At 36.7% G+C, this 17,511-nt stretch overlaps 1 protein-coding gene across 1 annotated transcript in view; it reads right to left on the bottom strand.

The window, feature by feature from the left end:
- Positions 1-607: 607 nt before the first annotated feature.
- The window catches only part of LOC136037322 (replication factor C subunit 4-like), a 51,709-nt gene continuing 34,805 nt past the window's right edge, over positions 608-17,511 (bottom strand). The window contains exons 7-8 of the mRNA XM_065719990.1: positions 10,906-10,989; positions 608-750 (exon numbers count right to left, since the gene is read on the bottom strand). Of these exons, the coding sequence (XP_065576062.1) occupies positions 655-750; positions 10,906-10,989 (180 nt within the window). The 3' untranslated portion in view covers positions 608-654. The remainder of the gene's footprint in view (positions 751-10,905; positions 10,990-17,511) is intronic.

Raw genomic sequence — 17,511 nt, 5'->3', positions numbered from 1 at the left:
TATATATATATATATATATATATATATATATATATATATATATATATATATATATATATATATATATATATATATATATATATATATATATATATATATATATATATATATATATATATAAAGGTAAAGAATACGGTATTAGACTTTACGGTCCATACCGGCGGTGCTGATCTCCGTTTCTTGGCCTTTCAGCCAGGAAGTGCAATAAGGGGTTGGGGGCAAACCAACCTGTGCTTTCGCACACCCTTCCTGTGTACCTTCCCCAGATTTCTCCAGGTACCCATTTAGAGCTGAGTCTACTCTGGTTGAGCTAACAGAGTCACGCCATTGACCCCCGTCCCAAGCTAAATAATTGGGTACACTAGGATTCGAACCCTCACCCTCTCAGACAAGGATCCTGAATCCAGCGCACAAACAAAATAAAACCGAACTCAAACAAAAATCCGTACGTTTGGTTTTTTGACATTGTATATCACCTTTGTACCCGATATCTATTGATACATATCTTGGATATATCATAGATTCTACGCATTTATAGCTGTGGAGATATCAATTCGACCCAAATAAAAAAGACTTAAGTTTATCTAAAACTAAATATGTCATGAAATAAATGCATCAAGTTTATTTTTGAAAAATATGAAAATATATGTGTAATTATTCTGCTTCGCAAAGAGCCTTCATGATAGTACATCCAATGTCTAGCATTTGAAGATATTCATCAGCACCATCAGCCAATCGGAAATCGCTCAGCTAGAAAAAGAAATTTTTTAAAAGAAAAAAAATATCTTTATCCAAAAAATTTAGGATGCAGTAAATCCCTTTTATTTTTAATAGAAGTGTATTGTTAATATTGCTACAAATAAAAAAAATGATAAAATTAATTGAGAAATTAAAATGAGAAATTATTAATAAGACAATTAATATAATTAAAAAAAAGTTTATCAAGAATTTAAGATCCAGTGACTTTCATGGGTTACAAATTCCGTCTTTTTTTCTCATAAATGAAGACATATTTACTAGGCCTAAGGAGAGACTAAACACAGTGCCTAGCGTGTGCCCTTTTTAATAATCAAAAGTGATTGGAGGGCAACTAACACCGGTCCCACGCCCACCATTTCCTTAAACACATCCAATCAAAATTTTGAGATAGTCGCTCTGTTCAACGTAGTTGAAAAATCGGGAAATTTTCACGTCTTTGAGGATGACAAGACCCCCTTCCAACAGCCCTCAGGGCATGGGGTTCTAAGTTATGCCCTGGGGGCATACAAGGTTTTAAGAGTGATCGTGTAAACTTCCGAGAGGCGCACTGGATTGGCAACCAGAAGTTTTATTACCCTTTTTAAGACTCAAAGTGATCGCAGAGCGGATACCCCCCCCCTCAGCTCGTATTTTCCCAAAATGCATCTGACAGAAATTTGAGATGGTCATTTGTTGTCGTAGAAACTTCAAATAAGGCTCATTCAATTGGAAATTGAAAGGGTCTTTTTTAATAGTCAAAATTGGTTGTAGGGCAACAAGCCCCCCCCCCCTCCCACGCCCATCAATTCCCAAAACGAATCTGATCAAAATTTTGCGATTGCCATTTTGTTCAGCGTAGTTGAAAGGTCTGAAAATTATGTCTTGAGGATGACATCCCCCCCCCCAGTACCCTCAACGCAAGGGTTATAAGTTATGCCCCGAGTGCGTATAAGGTTTTTATGGATAGGGGTTCAGGGTCAATTGAACATTTTCAATTGATTGAAAATGTTCTAGTTAACTTTTTAAAAGTTAAAGTGATCGGAGACTGCCGCCCCCTCCCTACGTTTTATTTCCACGTTTTAAACGTTTTAGGGAATACTTGGATGCCGTCATTCACATCTCCATTTTTCAAAACACTTCCATGTCAATTTTTTCCAATTCATCAATTAATGAGGTTAAATCCTAATCACGTAGGGATTATATATAAATTTCTATTCACCCCCTCCATAGAACTAATTCTGTATTAATGTGAAGCCTCAATAAGAGTTAGTATGTTTTTGCATTAAAATGCACCCTTTGAAGCATCTGTTCTCTCCTTAATTACGAAATGACCAGAGAACCTTACTGTAGAGGTTTTAAGGTCTCGTCTGCAAAAATTTGGAATATTAAATTTTTTTTTGCAAAGATTATGAATGTGTTATTTTTTTTTCAGGTACGATTGCATTGAGCCTAGAATCCTAGAAGATCGGGAGAGGACTCATTCAAACAAAAAATAAAAGCTTTAATCTCCTTTTAAGTAACCAAACAGATTAGAGGGAACCTAACCCCTCTCTCACGCCCCTTTTCCCCCAAGACATCTGACTGAAATTTTGAGATAGCCATTAAGTTCAGCATAGTTGAAAGATCAGTTTGATTAAATATGCTTCTGGGGATGATATGGCCCCCCATTGCCCCTAAGGCTTTAAGTTTTGGAATGTGTCACTTCTTTAAACATAGTATTGTTTAATGTGAAACATATGAACATTTTTCACGGGGGATTTAATTCGCGGGGGAGGGGGGAGAGGGAAGCGGTTGTTCTTCCGAAATATTCGTCTTGTTTCTTCCAGCATTTTCATAGCCCTTATTTCTCCCATTCTTACCATTCAACCATTCTCGATCTTTTTTTTGCTACTTATTCTTTTTTTTTTGCTTACACTATTGCTCACTTATGTGGAATAAGGAGTTCGGTCTATTCTAAATTTGCTTGGTTCTAACTTATAGTTTGACTCCATGTTAAATAAATTTTATCTATTGTTGTTTTTTTTTCTACACTGTTAGGCTTTTTAATTCTTCCTATTTGGATTTTTATTTCTTTTTAATTTCTGCTTTTTCTGTTTGTGTCTTTTTATTTTCTTACGGTTCCTTTCGGTTGTTTTCATTCCGACAATGTGAACATGTTTCCCTGAGTTTCTCGAGGATTTTTCCTTTAGAAAAATTCTTTTTCTTTTTCATAACACTTTTAGATTGCTTCATTCTTTTAATTTTAGTTTTATTTTTTTTAATTACCACGTTGTCTGTTTTTGTCTTTTTATTTCTATATGGTTTGTTTTGTTCGCATTTTGATCGGATGATGAGAGGAACTGATTGATTCCGTTCATTTATATTTTGATTTGGTTACTGAAAAAGGCATATTAAAATTCATTAAAAAGGCAGAAATTTGGGCCTTTTGTTACCCTTTAGGAATCTGATCGGCATTCCGAGGTACCCATTTTGCTCTTTCTTAGTGGCTGCTCAGTTTTGCATGTGGGGGAGTTATTTGGGGGGAGGGAGATTTCCGAAGGAAGGGTCATGGGGGTGAATTTTCTGGAAAGGAATTATTGAGGAGGATTTTCCAAGGGGAAAATCGATCTGTCGCCCTTTTTCTTTTCTTTTTTGTCCCGACCGATTCTCAGAGAGGCCAAAAGACCATATTTCAATCAAAATCTAGCTGAAAGTGGTAAGGATTAAAGAAAAGAAACTAAGACGCTTAATTCAGTTTAACAACCCAAAAATATGAACTATGCTCATAAATTACTCTTGATGGGAAAACCATGACTGAGAAAATTAAAGCCGCAAAACTATTTCGCACTTTTTTTCGCCCGCATTGGAGAGAAAAGACGAAAACAGTAACATTCCACGCCAAGTCCTACAACAATTTTTTAGCTCCCGGGTGCGTTAAGTTAATGGCAGTTCTTTCTGTAGCTACCCTCGACATCTCAACGATTCTCAAAGGTAACTTCTGCATCAAGATTCGATCGCGTTCGCACAAAGTTGTTGGATGCAGTGTTGTCATCTATATTAAAAGCATTAACACGTTTGATAAACCATTCACTGTGGAATGGGGCATTACCAACAGTTTTCAAGAAAGCATGAATAGTATATCTCCATAAAAGTGATCTTCAAGATGATCGTCAATTTTTTGGCCAGCCACAATTCTATCGACTTTTTCTGAAGTCTTTGAAAAATCTATGTAGAACAAACTCTACTCTTTTCTGAAATTCAAACCAACGACAATTTGTATTCAGATCAGGATATTCAACAGAAGATGTGCAGATGTCGTTAAGCTTATTTATAAGCAAAGCACTCGACTTAGGAGATGTTTCAACTGCTATTTTAATTGACATTAAAAAAGCGTTCGACAGTATTCATCACGAAATTCGACTAGGATTTAAATCAAATTAAATTAAATCACATTGGAGTTAGAGGAGAGGCACTTGAATGGCTCCAGCCCTAGTAATCGGCACATACAGATAGAAGATCTAATGAACGATATCGTTGTAACTTAGGTGTGCCCCAAGGATTCATTTAAATTTACACTTTCATTTCTAGTTCATGGAGTGACCTAAGTTACGTTCTGAGTCCCAATTTCAGGACCTTGTGTTACTGAAAATTATGTTGCGGTGAAGGCGATTTATAATGACAACGACCCTAATGAGGTGTTGGTATCCATAGACGATACTGCAATGGCTTTTTATGACTCAAGCATATAAAAAACTTCAAGAAAAACTTGAGATTAAACTAGAAGGAAGTTATGTCTAGATGGATGCACATTCATATTTTTTACTTAAATAGACGAATATGAATTTAAGTATATTATTATATTTATTCATTCGCTCTTGATGGGAAAACCATGACTGAGAAAATTAAAGCCGCAAAACTATTTCGCACTTTTTTTCGCCCGCATTGGAGAGAAAAGACGAAAACAGTAACATTCCACGCAAAGTCCTACAACAATTTTTTAGCTCCCGGGTGCGTTAAGTTAATGACAGTTCTTTCTGTAGCTACCCTCGACATCTCAACGATTCTCAAAGGTAACCTCTGCATCAAGATTCGATCGCGTTCACACGAAGTTGTTGGATGCAGTGTTGTCATCTATATTAAAAGCATTAACACGTTTGATAAACCATTCACTGTGGAATGGGGCATTACCAACAGTTTTCAAGAAAGCATGAATAGTATATCTCCATAAAAGTGATCTTCAAGATGATCGTCAATTTTTTGGCCAGCCACAATTCTATCGACTTTTTCTGAAGTCTTTGAAAAATCTATGTAGAACAAACTCTACTCTTTTCTGAAATTCAAACCAACGACAATTTGTATTCAGATCAGGATATTCAACAGAAGATGTGCAGATGTCGTTAAGCTTATTTATAAGCAAAGCACTCGACTTAGGAGATGTTTCAACTCCTATTTTAATTGACATTAAAAAAGCGTTCGACAGTATTCATCACGAAATTCGACTAGGATTTAAATCAAATTAAATTAAAGCACATTGGAGTTAGAGAAGAGGCACTTGAATGGCTCCAGCCCTAGTAATCGGCACATACAGATAGAAGATCTAATGAACGATATCGTTGTAACTTCGGTGTGCCCCAAGGATTCATTTAAATTTACACTTTCATTTCTAGTTCATGGAGTGACCTAAGTTATGTTCTGAGTCCCAATTTCAGGACCTTGTGTTACTGAAAATTATGTTGCGTTGAAGGCGATTTATAATGACAACGACCCTAATGAGGTGTTGGCATCCATAGACGATACTGCAATGGCTTTTTATGACTCAAGCATATAAAAAACTTCAAGAAAAACTTGAGATTAAACTAGAAGGAAGTTATGTCTAGATGGATGCACATTCATATTTTTTACTTAAATAGACGAATATGAATTTAAGTATATTATTATATTTATTCATCATATTATACATATCTACTATATTTTATTATATATTATTTTATTAAATGTTTTATTTTATATATTTAAATATACTATTTGAATAAAGGAAAATGACGGATATCGAAGCATCTAAAAAAGAACGCTATATTATGCTACTTTTACAATCACAACAGAAATTAAAAAGACAAAAAAGAAAGGTCGCATGTTAAATACGCGTACAAAGTATGACAGAATGGAGTTTACAAATCTGTTCGTACGGGTACTTAACGCTTAACGGGTATATACGGGTATAACGCTTAACGGGTTTTTGTTGTGAGTCCTATTCATTCTGCTGATATGGTTGATGGTGGAGAATTATATCCGTGCTTTTTGTTTGCCAATAGCATTTTCCAAAATTTCATTATTATATTTTATAATATAGATTATATATGTTTTAACTATATAAAAACTAAATTTTTCTGTATTCTTTAAAAACTCCTAAATCAAGATTTAACAGAGTTATGAGACTCAAAATATTTTTTTGGAAGTCATTTGTCATATAGATTTGTTTATAAAATTTTCACTGTTGTATCCACAAAGCTTATGCAAGCTCAACAAAAGTTACTGCCCTTTTATGAAGGAGGGAGTGGAGTTGGATAATTCAAAATTTATATTTTATTTTCAAGAATTTGAACTTTTCATTCGGAGATAACTAGAACTGCGCCTTCTAGAGGAGTAATCAGCCGTACCGGTGTTACCTTTATATTCATGGACAAAAATCTCTCCTTTCTAAGCCAAATCAAGGTTTTGGATGTGTGCTTTAAACTTTCTCCCAATCTTAGCATAATCCAAAAACAGAACCATGTATTCCATATAAGAAATCTATTTCTACTTTACTATGAGCTTCTGAAAGATCACCTGCCACATTGTACCGTAATTTGGCAGTCAAATTTCACATCACGACTTAAAAAAAAAAAAAAAAAAAAAAAACTTGATCCAATCCATAAGTGTGGACTGAAAACTATTGGAATGTAGACGACTATCTCTCCCGTAGTTGACTTTAAAATATCTCGTGCTCAGTTATACTTTCAAATGAAAAAGGCCTTTAAATAAATTCATCTAGTTTTTTATATTTACTGGCACCATATTTAAGAAAGGAATTATGATGAAAAATGAACTAAAAAAAATATGGCTCCAAAAAAGTTAAGAAGATTTGGCTTTCCTTTCAAGGTTCGGTTGTCTCTGAGAACCAAGATAGCGTTAATGTTTAATTTTTACCGACAAAACCCGTTACCAAATTTCACTGATTAGTTTGACTTATTTATTTTCACCTTTCAACGTGGCAACCATGACGAGATAAAAGTACTACCATAAAAACTTCAAAATTTTGAGCAACCAAAAGGAAAATCTTCGAAAGTCACGATTTTCGAATATGGCTAGACCTACTATGGGTCTAAAAGAGACCTAAGGGGCAAAAAATACTAATGTTCTTAGCATTTTAATAGTTTTGTTTTGGCTATGTATCAATAAAGTTATTGCATATTATGAGCTTTAGTTAGAAGGGATCTGTCGAAGTAGCTGATTAAACACTCATCATCTTTTAAGCATGGTACGCCCATTTCAACCACAATTGCTTTATTTTAGGCGCATTATCAACAAATGTGCTTATTAACAACATAAGCAGGGCTTATGTTGTTAGTAGAAGTAAAATTTCTATTTAATTTCTGCTTTTTCGGTTTTTGTCTTTTTATTTATTTGTCTTTTCATACGGTTCGTTTTGGTTTTGTTTTCGCTCATAAAATGTTAACATGTTTCCTTGAGAGATTCTCGAGGATTTTTTCTTAAGAAAAATTCTTTTTCCTTCTCAAGAAGACTTTTAGATTGTTTAATTATTTAATTTTAGTTTTTTTTGTTTAAAATCAAACATTAACACTATCTTGGCTCTCAGAGACAACCGAACCTAGAAAGGAAAGCCACATACAAGTAAAGTTCTGAAAAAAAAAAACACAGCCAATTTCGGCAAATTCCACAGGGTATGTATGAATGAAAGCGGATTTCCTCCAAGACTTTATTACAAAACTCTTTATTTAAAATAAATAAAATTTGACCAGCCCGAAAATAATATTTCAACTCTAGTATAGAGCAGAAGAAAGATTTTTAGTTTCCTTGCAGCGATGAAAAATCCAGATAGAGATGTGAAATTAAATTCTAGTCAGAAGCTTAATACAAGCTAGTCAGAAAATTAATTAGCTTAATACAAAGTACTAGGACCCTTAATTCAATGCCCACTATAATTATAAACGCATATATGATTCCATTTAAAACATTTATCTCTAGGATTGAAGCGAAATAAAACTAAAATCCATAACAAACATTTACCATCCGGATTATATTCTGGTTAAAAATAATAAAAATAAAATAAAAACCTAATATGAAAATTGTAAAGACAAAAATAATAACCTTCTTGTTAGATATATGCAAGAAATCTGTCGGATTCAAATGTTGTTTTTTTTTCTGAAGAATTCGGACGCTGGAGGGACCCACAACCAGATTTATACGGGTATTTTCAAAATGAGAGAATCTTCAAAAATAAGGAAATTTGTGCAACAGTTAATCAAATAGCCAAACAAGAGCTAAGAGCTCATATGGCACTTGTGACGAGGTCAAAAGAGCCAAGGGCCAAGAGCTCATATGGTATGAGCTCTAGCAAAATTTTAAGAATCAATAGATTGCTTTAAAAGGAAAATAGGCTTAATGCCGATCGGGATTTAAAATAAGAGCTCTGAGTCACGAAGTCCTTCTAAATATCAAATTCATTTAGATCCGATCACCCACTCATAGGGTAAAAAAACCTCATTTTTCTAATTGTTCCTCTCCCTTCAGCCCCCCAGATGGTCGAATCGGGGAAAACGACTTTATCAAGTCAATTTGTGCAGCTCCCTGACACACCTACCAATTTTCATCGTCCTAGCACGTCCAGAATCACCAAACTCACCAAAGCACAGAACCTCACCACCTAACTCCACCAAAGAGAGGGGATCCACTCCGGTTACGTCAATCACGTATCTATGACATTTATAAGCGTTTTCCAAGATCTCCGGTTTCCCCCTCCAACTCCCCCCAATGTCAAAAGATCTGGTCGGGATTTGAAATAAGAGCTCTGAGACGTGAGTTCTTTCTAAATATCAAATTTCATTAAGATCCGGTCACACGTTCTTAAGTTAAAAATACCTCAATTTTCTGAATTTTTCCAAATTAACAACCCCCAGCTCCTTCAAAGAGAACGGATCCGTACCAATTATGTCAATCTCGTATCTATAACTTGTGCTTATTCTTCCCATCAAGTTTCATCCCGATCTCTCCACTCTAAGGGTTTTCCAAGATTTCCGGTTTCCAAGATTTCTGTTTCCCCCTTCCAATCCTTTATGTCACCCGATCCGATTCAAATTGAAAATGGAGTAACTGAGACATAAGATTCTTCTATATATCAAGTTTCATTGACATCCGATCACTCATTCGTAAAATACCTCGATTTTCACGTTTTCCAAGAACTCCCTTCAATGTCACCGGATCTGGTCGAGATTTAAAATGAGAGTTCTAAAGCACAAGATCCTTCTAGATATCAAATTTCATTAAGATCTGATCACCCGTTCGTAAGTTACAAATACCTCACTTTTCTACTTTTTTGAATTACCCTCCCCCCCCCCCCAAATCCACCAAAGAGAGCGGATCCGGTCCGGTTATACCATTCACCTATCTTGGACTTGTGCTTATTCTTTCCACCAAGTTTCATCCTGATCTCTCCGCTTTAAGTGTTTTCCAACATTCCCCCCCCCCCCCCTAATGACACTGGCTCCGGTCGGGATTTAAAATAAAAGATCTGAGTTTCGAGATCCTTCTAAATATGAAATTTCATCCGGATACGATCACTCTTTCGTAGTCAATAATACCTCATTTTTCTATTTTTTAGAATTACCCCCCCCAGCTCCCCGAAAGAGAGCAGATCCGTTCCGGTTATGTCAATCCCGTATCTAGGACTTGTGCTTATTTTTCCCACCAAGTTTCATCCCGATCCCTCCATTCTAAGCGTTTTCCAATATTTTAGGCCGCCCCCAAACTTCCCCTTCACCGGATCCATTCGGGATTTAAAATAAGAGCTCTGAGACACGATATCCTTCTAAACATCAATTTCATTAAGATCCGATCACTCCTTCGTAAGTTAAAAATATCTTATTGTTTTAGTTTTTCTGAATTAATCCTCCTACCCCAGTTCCTCCAATAAGAGAAGATCCGTTCCGGTTATTTCAATCACGTATCTAGGACTTGCGATTATTTTTACCACCAAGTTTCATCCCGATCCCTCCACTCTAAGCGTTTTCCAAGATTTTAGGTCCCCCCAACTCCCCCCAATGTCACCGCATCCCATCGGGATTTAAAAGAAGATCTCTGAGACACGATATCCTTCCAAAAATCAAATTTCATTAAGATCCGATCTCTCCTTCTTAAGTTAAAAATACCTCATTTCTTACTAATTTTTCAGACTTAACCCTCCCCCCCAACTCCTTCAAAGAAAAACTGATTCATTCTGGTTATGTCAATCACGTATCTAGGACTTTTGCTTATTTTTCCCACCAAGTTTCATCCCGATCCCTCAACTCTAAGCGTTTTCCGAGATTTTATGTTCCCCCCTCAATTCCCCCCAATGTCACCGGATCCAGTCAGGATTTAAAATAAGAGCTCTGAGACACGAAATCCTTCCAAACATAAAATTTCATTAAGATCGCATCACCCGTTCGCAAGTTAAAAATACTTCATTTTTTCTATTTTTTCCGAATTATAAGACCCCCAACTCCCCCCCCCCCCAGATGGTCAAATCGCGAAAACGACTATTTCTAATTTAATCTGGTTTGGTCCCTAACACGCCTGCCAAATTTCATCATCCTAGCTTACCTGGAAGTGCCTAAAGTAGCAAAACTGGGACAGACAGACCGACAGACCGACAGAATTTGCGATTGCTATATATCACTTGGTTAATACCAAGTGCCATAAAAACCAGTAAAGTAGCTTGAGAAAGGGTTGAGAGAGATCCCCCTCCCCGATTTGAAAAATCCTTATAACAGCTAATTTTTACTTGGACACTATAACCAAAAAAGAACCTGTCTGCCCCTCCCCCTCTCTCTTGAAGTGCGTTTGATCACCTGCTGAAAGAAAATTCCGACTGCACCCCTGATAAAAAATTGGGAGTACAGATATAAAAAAAGATAAAAACGTGTAACTCACAGCAAGGCGCTCACAGATCATGGCTTTTTGTTTATCAGTAATTTCCGGCAAGTCGATTATCCTTTCAAAAACCTGATTTTGAAGCTAGAAAGAAAGATATAGACTAAAATTTAGCAGATCATTGGAAAAGGACTAAGTAAAAAGGAAAAGTAAAAAGGCCTAATTAAAAAAAAAAAAAATCTGACCAAGTTTTATCAGACTCTTTCAGAAGTCCACTGTTCCGTTTGACGATATTTTAGAGAAAATTCAAAATTTACATACATCAATCTGGAATATCGAACTAAGGGCCGTTCATAAAGGAATCTAATTCTGCAGACATATGTAAGTTAGCTGAATCGGACCGAATATTTTGTAACTGCACACAAAAAACTATCAAAAATATTCAGACCGAATCGAACAAGATTTGGTAGAGCTTTCATACAAACATTCACATATGATCTCATTTTTTTTCCACTGTAACAGTCAAAAGTGAATTTCGTATCCGAGACATTCAGTCCAAATTTCATTTGAACACTGTCAAAATGGTGTCTTATTCTTCTAAAACTGGTTTTGCGACGAAAATAGAATTAAATGTAGAGTCTACAATCTTTGAGAATCTAATATGGTACTTAGCAAAGACCTTAGAACACGTTAGACATCAAACAACGCTAGTTTAGGTGATTTCCACGTGTCTCTTCTGTGTTGACAGCATACATGTTATATAACCAATATCTTTGACAGAATACCCGCATGGCCAGCAGGGTTGCCCCATTTAGCATAAAAGTGCTACTTTATCACTATCTTATTATGCGTAGCACGTGCTCAGGCAGGCACATGTCAACAAGTACGAACCGAGTAGACTTCTACCATGAGACATGCATTCTATTCAACTAGAATACAGAAGCTTAAATGACGCTATTATTGTGATATTAAAATGACGTTATACATTAAAACATTCGGACACAGTAACTCAAATGATGTTTAGTGCGCGAAAGAAAGCAGACTATTGACGACGAATTCAAAACCAAGTACTTGGTGACAAAGATTTATGCACTCTATTCATTTCTGATTTGATAGCTCAATTGGTGCTGAGTTAATTTTCTAGGATAACGGGACAACGTATATCTTTAAGGAACAGTTTTTTCTACAAGGAATGTTTGTGTTTTTCGGTTGTTGTATATCTGTACGCAAAACCGTTTGCTGTCGGAGGAATGCCCTTTAAAGGGAAGAGCGATACTTTTTGCTCTGGTTTTTACTGGTGTATTTTATATTATTGTTATTCACTTTTTTTTACTGCGCCTTCATGTACACTACTCCATTAGCTATTATATACTAAATGCTGACTACCTGTTTTTTGTTGTTGCTTTTTAGATACTTTATTGATTTTGGTAGATTAAAAATAAAGAAAGTAAAAAAGACGTTAAATTGGGAGACTAAGAAAATAATAGCTTCACCAAGAGGAGAAGAAATCATAGCCACTCTTTGCTGTTCTTTCTGTAAGATCATACGATGAAAAGGATGCTTCACCCAGAGGAAAAATTATAAATTATAGCTTCACCGTAAGCAAAAGAAATCGCAGCAACTCTTTCTGGTTCTTTCCGTAAGATCATACGATGAAAAGGATGCTTTACCGAGAGGAGAAATCGAAAATTATAGCTTCACGGAGAGGAGAAGAAACCATAGCGATTCTTTGCTGTTCTTTCTGTAAGATCAAACGATGAAAAGGATGCTTCACCGAGAAGAGAAATTAAAAATTATAGCTTCACCGCGAGGAGAAGAAATCGCAGCCACTCTTTGCGGTTCTTTCTGTGAGACCATACGATGAAAAGGATGCTTCATCGAGAGGAGAAATCGAAAATTATAGCTTCACCGCGAGGAGAAGAAATCGCAGCCACTCTTTGCGGTTCTTTCTGTGAGATCATACGATGAAAAGGATGCTTCATCGAGAGGAGAAATCGAAAATTATAGCTTCACCGCGAGGAGAAGAAATCGCAGCCACTCTTTGCGGTTCTTTCTGTGAGATCATACGATGAAAAGGATGCTTCATCGAGAGGAGAGATCGAAAATTATAGCTTCACCGCGAGGAGAAGAAATCGCAGCCACTCTTTGCGGTTCTTTCTGTGAGATCATACGATGAAAAGGATGCTTCATCGAGAGGAGAAATCGAAAATTATAGCTTCACCGCGAGGAGAAGAAATCGCAGCCACTCTTTGTGGTTCTTTCTGTGAGATCATACGATGAAAAGGATGCTTCATCGAGAGGAGAAATCGAAAATTATAGCTTCACCGCGAGGAGAAGAAACCGCAGCCACTCTTTGCGGATCTTTCTGTGAGATCATACGATGAAAAGGATGCTTCATCGAGAGGAGAAATCGAAAATTATAGCTTCACCGCGAGGAGAAGAAATCGCAGCCACTCTTTGCGGTTCTTTATGTGAGATAATACGATGAAAAGGATGCTTCATCGAGAGGAGAGATCGAAAATTATAGCTTCACCACGAGGAGAAGAAATCGCAGCCACTCTTTGCGGTTCTTTCTGTGAGATCATACGATGAAAAGGATGCTTCATCGAGAGGAGAAATCGATAATTATAGCTTCACCGCGAGGAGAAGAAATCGCAGCCACTCTTTGCGGTTCTTTCTGTGAGATCATACGATGAAAAGGATGCTTCATCGAGAGGAGAAATCGAAAATTATAGCTTCACCGCGAGGAGAAGAAATCGCAGCCACTCTTTGCGGTTCTTTCTGTGAGATCATACGATGAAAAGGATGCTTCATCGAGAGGAGAAATCGAAAATTATAGCTTCACCGCGAGGAGAAGAAATCGCAGCCACTCTTTGCGGTTCTTTCTGTGAGATCATACGATGAAAAGGATGCTTCACCGAGAGGAGAGATCGAAAATTATGGCTTCACCGGGAGGAGAAGAAATCGCAGCCACTCTTTGCGGTTCTTTCTGTGAGATCATACGATGAAAAGGATGCTTCATCGAGAGGAGAGGTCGAAAATTATAACTTCACCGGGAGGAGAAGAAATCGCAGCCACTCTTTGCGGTTCTTTCTGTGAGATCATACGATGAAAAGGATGCTTCATCGAGAGGAGAAATCGAAAATTATAGCTTCACCGCGAGGAGAAGAAATCGCAGCCACTCTTTGCGGTTCTTTCTGTGAGATCATACGATGAAAAGGATGCTTCATCGAGAGGAGAAATCGAAAATTATAGCTTCCCTGCGAGGAGAAGAAATCGCAGCCACACTTTGCGGTTCTTTCTGTGAGATCATACGATGAAAAGGATGCTTCATCGAGAGGAGAGATCGAAAATTATAGCTTCACCGCGAGGAGAAGAAATCGCAGCCACTCTTTGCGGTTCTTTCTGTGAGATCATACGATGAAAAGGATGCTTCATCGAGAGGAGAAATCGAAAATAATAGCTTCACCGCGAGGAGAAGAAATCGCAGCCACTCTTTGCGGTTCTTTCTGTGAGATCATACGATGAAAAGGATGCTTCATCGAGAGGAGAAATCGAAAATTATAGCTTCACCGCGAGGAGAAAAAATCGCAGCCACTCTTTGCGGTTCTTTCTGTGAGATCATACGATGAAAAGGATGCTTCATCGAGAGGAGAAATCGAAAATTATAGCTTCACGGAGAGGAGAAGAAATCGTAGCCACTCTGCGATTCTTTCTGTAAGATCATACGATGAAAAGGATGCTTCACCGAGAGGAAAAATTAAAAACTATAGCTTCTCTGAGAGGAGAAGAATTCGTAGCCACTCTTTGCGGTTCTTTCTGTAAGATCATACGGTGAAGAGGATGCTTCACCGAGAGGAGAAATAGAAAATTATAGCTTCACCAAGAGGAGAAGAAATCGCCGCCACTTTCTGTGGTTCTTTCTGTCAGGTCATACGTTGAAAAGGATGGTTCATCGAGAGGAGAAATTGAGAATTATAGTTTCTACGAGAGGCGAAGAAATCGTAGCCACTCTTTGCGGTTCTTTCTAGAAGATCATACGATGAAAAGGATGCTTCACCGATAGGAGAAATTGAAAATTATAGCTTCACCGTGAGGAGAAGAAATCGCAGCCACTGTCTGCGGTTCTTTCTGTAAGATCATACGAAGAAAATAATGCTTCACCGAGAGGAGAAATTGAAAATTATATCTTCACCAAGAGGAGAAGAAATCGCAGCCACTTTTTGTGGTTCTTTCTGTCAGGTCATACGTTGAAAAGGATGGTTCACCAAGAGGAGAAATTGAAAATTATACCTTCTCTGAGAGGAGAGGAATTCGTAGCCACTCTTTACAGTTCTTTCTGTAAGATCGATGAAAAAGATGCGTCACTGAGAGGAAAAATTGAAAATTATAACTTCACCGAGAGAAGAAATCGCAGCCACTCTTTGCGGTTCTTTCTGTAAGATAATACGATGAAAAGGATGCTTCACCGAGAGGAAAAATCGAAAATTATAACTTCACCGAGAGGAGATGAAATCGTAGCCGTTCTTTGTGATTCTTTCTGTAAGATCATACGATGGAAAGGATACTACCCGCAAAAAAAAACACAACAAAATACTAAAGGTTATTCATAGGCATCTAAGATGTGACGGAATTATTTTGTGATTAAAACTAACTACTTCTGAGTGAGGAAAAAATGACCAAACAGATTCTGGAAAAAAGAAGAAAGTTTTAATATATGACAACCTAATAAAATATGAAAACGCATATTGAACAGACAATGGAACTGGCTTAGTTTCAGGAGATGATATTATCAATAGTTGAATCAATAGTTTTTCATAAAATGTTATTACCTATTAAATTAAGGGATCTAAGCCAGTGAACAGCATGGACCCAGGTAGATACTTGTCAACAAGTAAGAAATATAATCTATTTCTGGAATCAAGTTGACCCCACAATTAAAAATTTGTGAATTTTACTAGCTCCTGATGAGCTCCTAATATAGATCATGCGCAGGGATTCATCAGTAGGGACGTGCACAGGCAAGAGGGGCTTGAGGCCCTCATCCTAAAAGATCCTATTTTTCATTTCTGGGAATTTTTAATTCGAATTTTTAAATAAATTTTGTTTGTTCTTGGCTTTGAGACTTGAAACTTCTCTTGGGCTTAGGAACTGGTTTACGTTGGTAAAAGTTTTTTTTAGTATTTTTAAATTGATTGATTGATCGATTGACATAAGTGAATATTTAAGAATTTTTCACAGCTGTTTTCAGAATTTGTAGTGTTTGCTTCTCTACAGCTCCAGCAATACATTGACACCTAAGTACGAAACGACTGCACAATAATTCATGCATTCTATCCACCCTGATGCAATAACTCAAATGACATTACGTGCACGAAAAGATATCTGACAATGAGTTATCTGACATCAGATGCATCATGATGTATCAGATATCTGACATATGATGACAGATATCCGATGTATTCTACATAACTTGGACACGGTGACTCAAATGACATTAGTTATGTTTTCATCTACCGGCTTTGAAGCGTGTTTTGAGCGGGTTCGACAAAATCGTTTTCAGGTTCTCCGTGTCTGAACCAGCCAAACTTAAAAGCGCTTAGAACTTACGAGTTTCAAACGTGTTGGATATGGATTCTTAAAAATTGTAACACGGTGAAATAGCACGGCTGAACACAGGTTCTTAAAAGACTCAAAACCGTGTCGAACAAGGCACTCAAAACGATAATCTGCACAACACATGTCACACTCCGCGTTGGATGTGGGTGGCCTGAAAACAGAGCTACTGAATTACTATGAGCTGTTGAACCAATTAAGCCAAACAATAGCTAAACCTTCGAGTAGCATAACTTAATTTGAGAAAAAGTTTTTACTCATAATGCAAACGAATAGCCAAATTCAGAAGATACTAATTTAATAAATGCAGAAGTTGAGTCAGTAAACTGCAAACCTTATTTGCCACTAGGACATAACTTACAGCCCTTGCCCCGAGGGCTATGGGGGTTGTCACCCTCAAAGACATAATTTCCAAACCCTTCAACTACGTTGAAAAAAACTAATATCTCAAAATTTGTATTGGATGTGTTTTTGGAAACGATGGGCGTGAGACGATAGGTGGGCCTGGTTGCTCTCAAATCACTTTTGACTCTTAAAAAGGCACTTTAACTTCCAATTCCAAATCAAATGAGCTCTGTCTGGAGTTTATACGAATATCAATTGTACAAAAACCTTATATGCCTCTGGGGCACAACTTACAACCCTTGCTCCAGGGCTCTGGGGGGACAAAAGTCAACAATGCTGTAATTATAAATACTTTAATCTTAAATTCTATTCATTATCACTCCAACTTTCAGGTTGTTAAATCTAAAAACTCAATCAACTTAATAATACACATTAATAATATGTCGAAGCTTTGAGAAAGAAAAAATATTTTGCTATTTGATACTTTTCTGCCATCGCGTAAATGAGTAGTACTAATTTCAATACAATTTATATTCTTCAGTAAAATTTGTCATTTGATTGACTAAAACTAGTCAATAAAATTATTGACTAAAGTTGAGATTCTAATCAAAGTTAAAATTAAACTAAAGTTAGAATAAAGTTTTAAATCAATTAGATTTATTAACCAAAAATTGGTAAACAAATTGACTGAATCTCACACTAAGA

This window comes from Artemia franciscana, chromosome 16 (genome assembly GCF_032884065.1).
Source record: "Artemia franciscana chromosome 16, ASM3288406v1, whole genome shotgun sequence".
In the NCBI taxonomy this organism is placed as follows: Eukaryota; Metazoa; Arthropoda; class Branchiopoda; order Anostraca; family Artemiidae; genus Artemia; species Artemia franciscana.
Note: the sequence above shows the minus strand (reverse complement) of the source record. Positions and strands in the feature narration are given on the sequence as shown.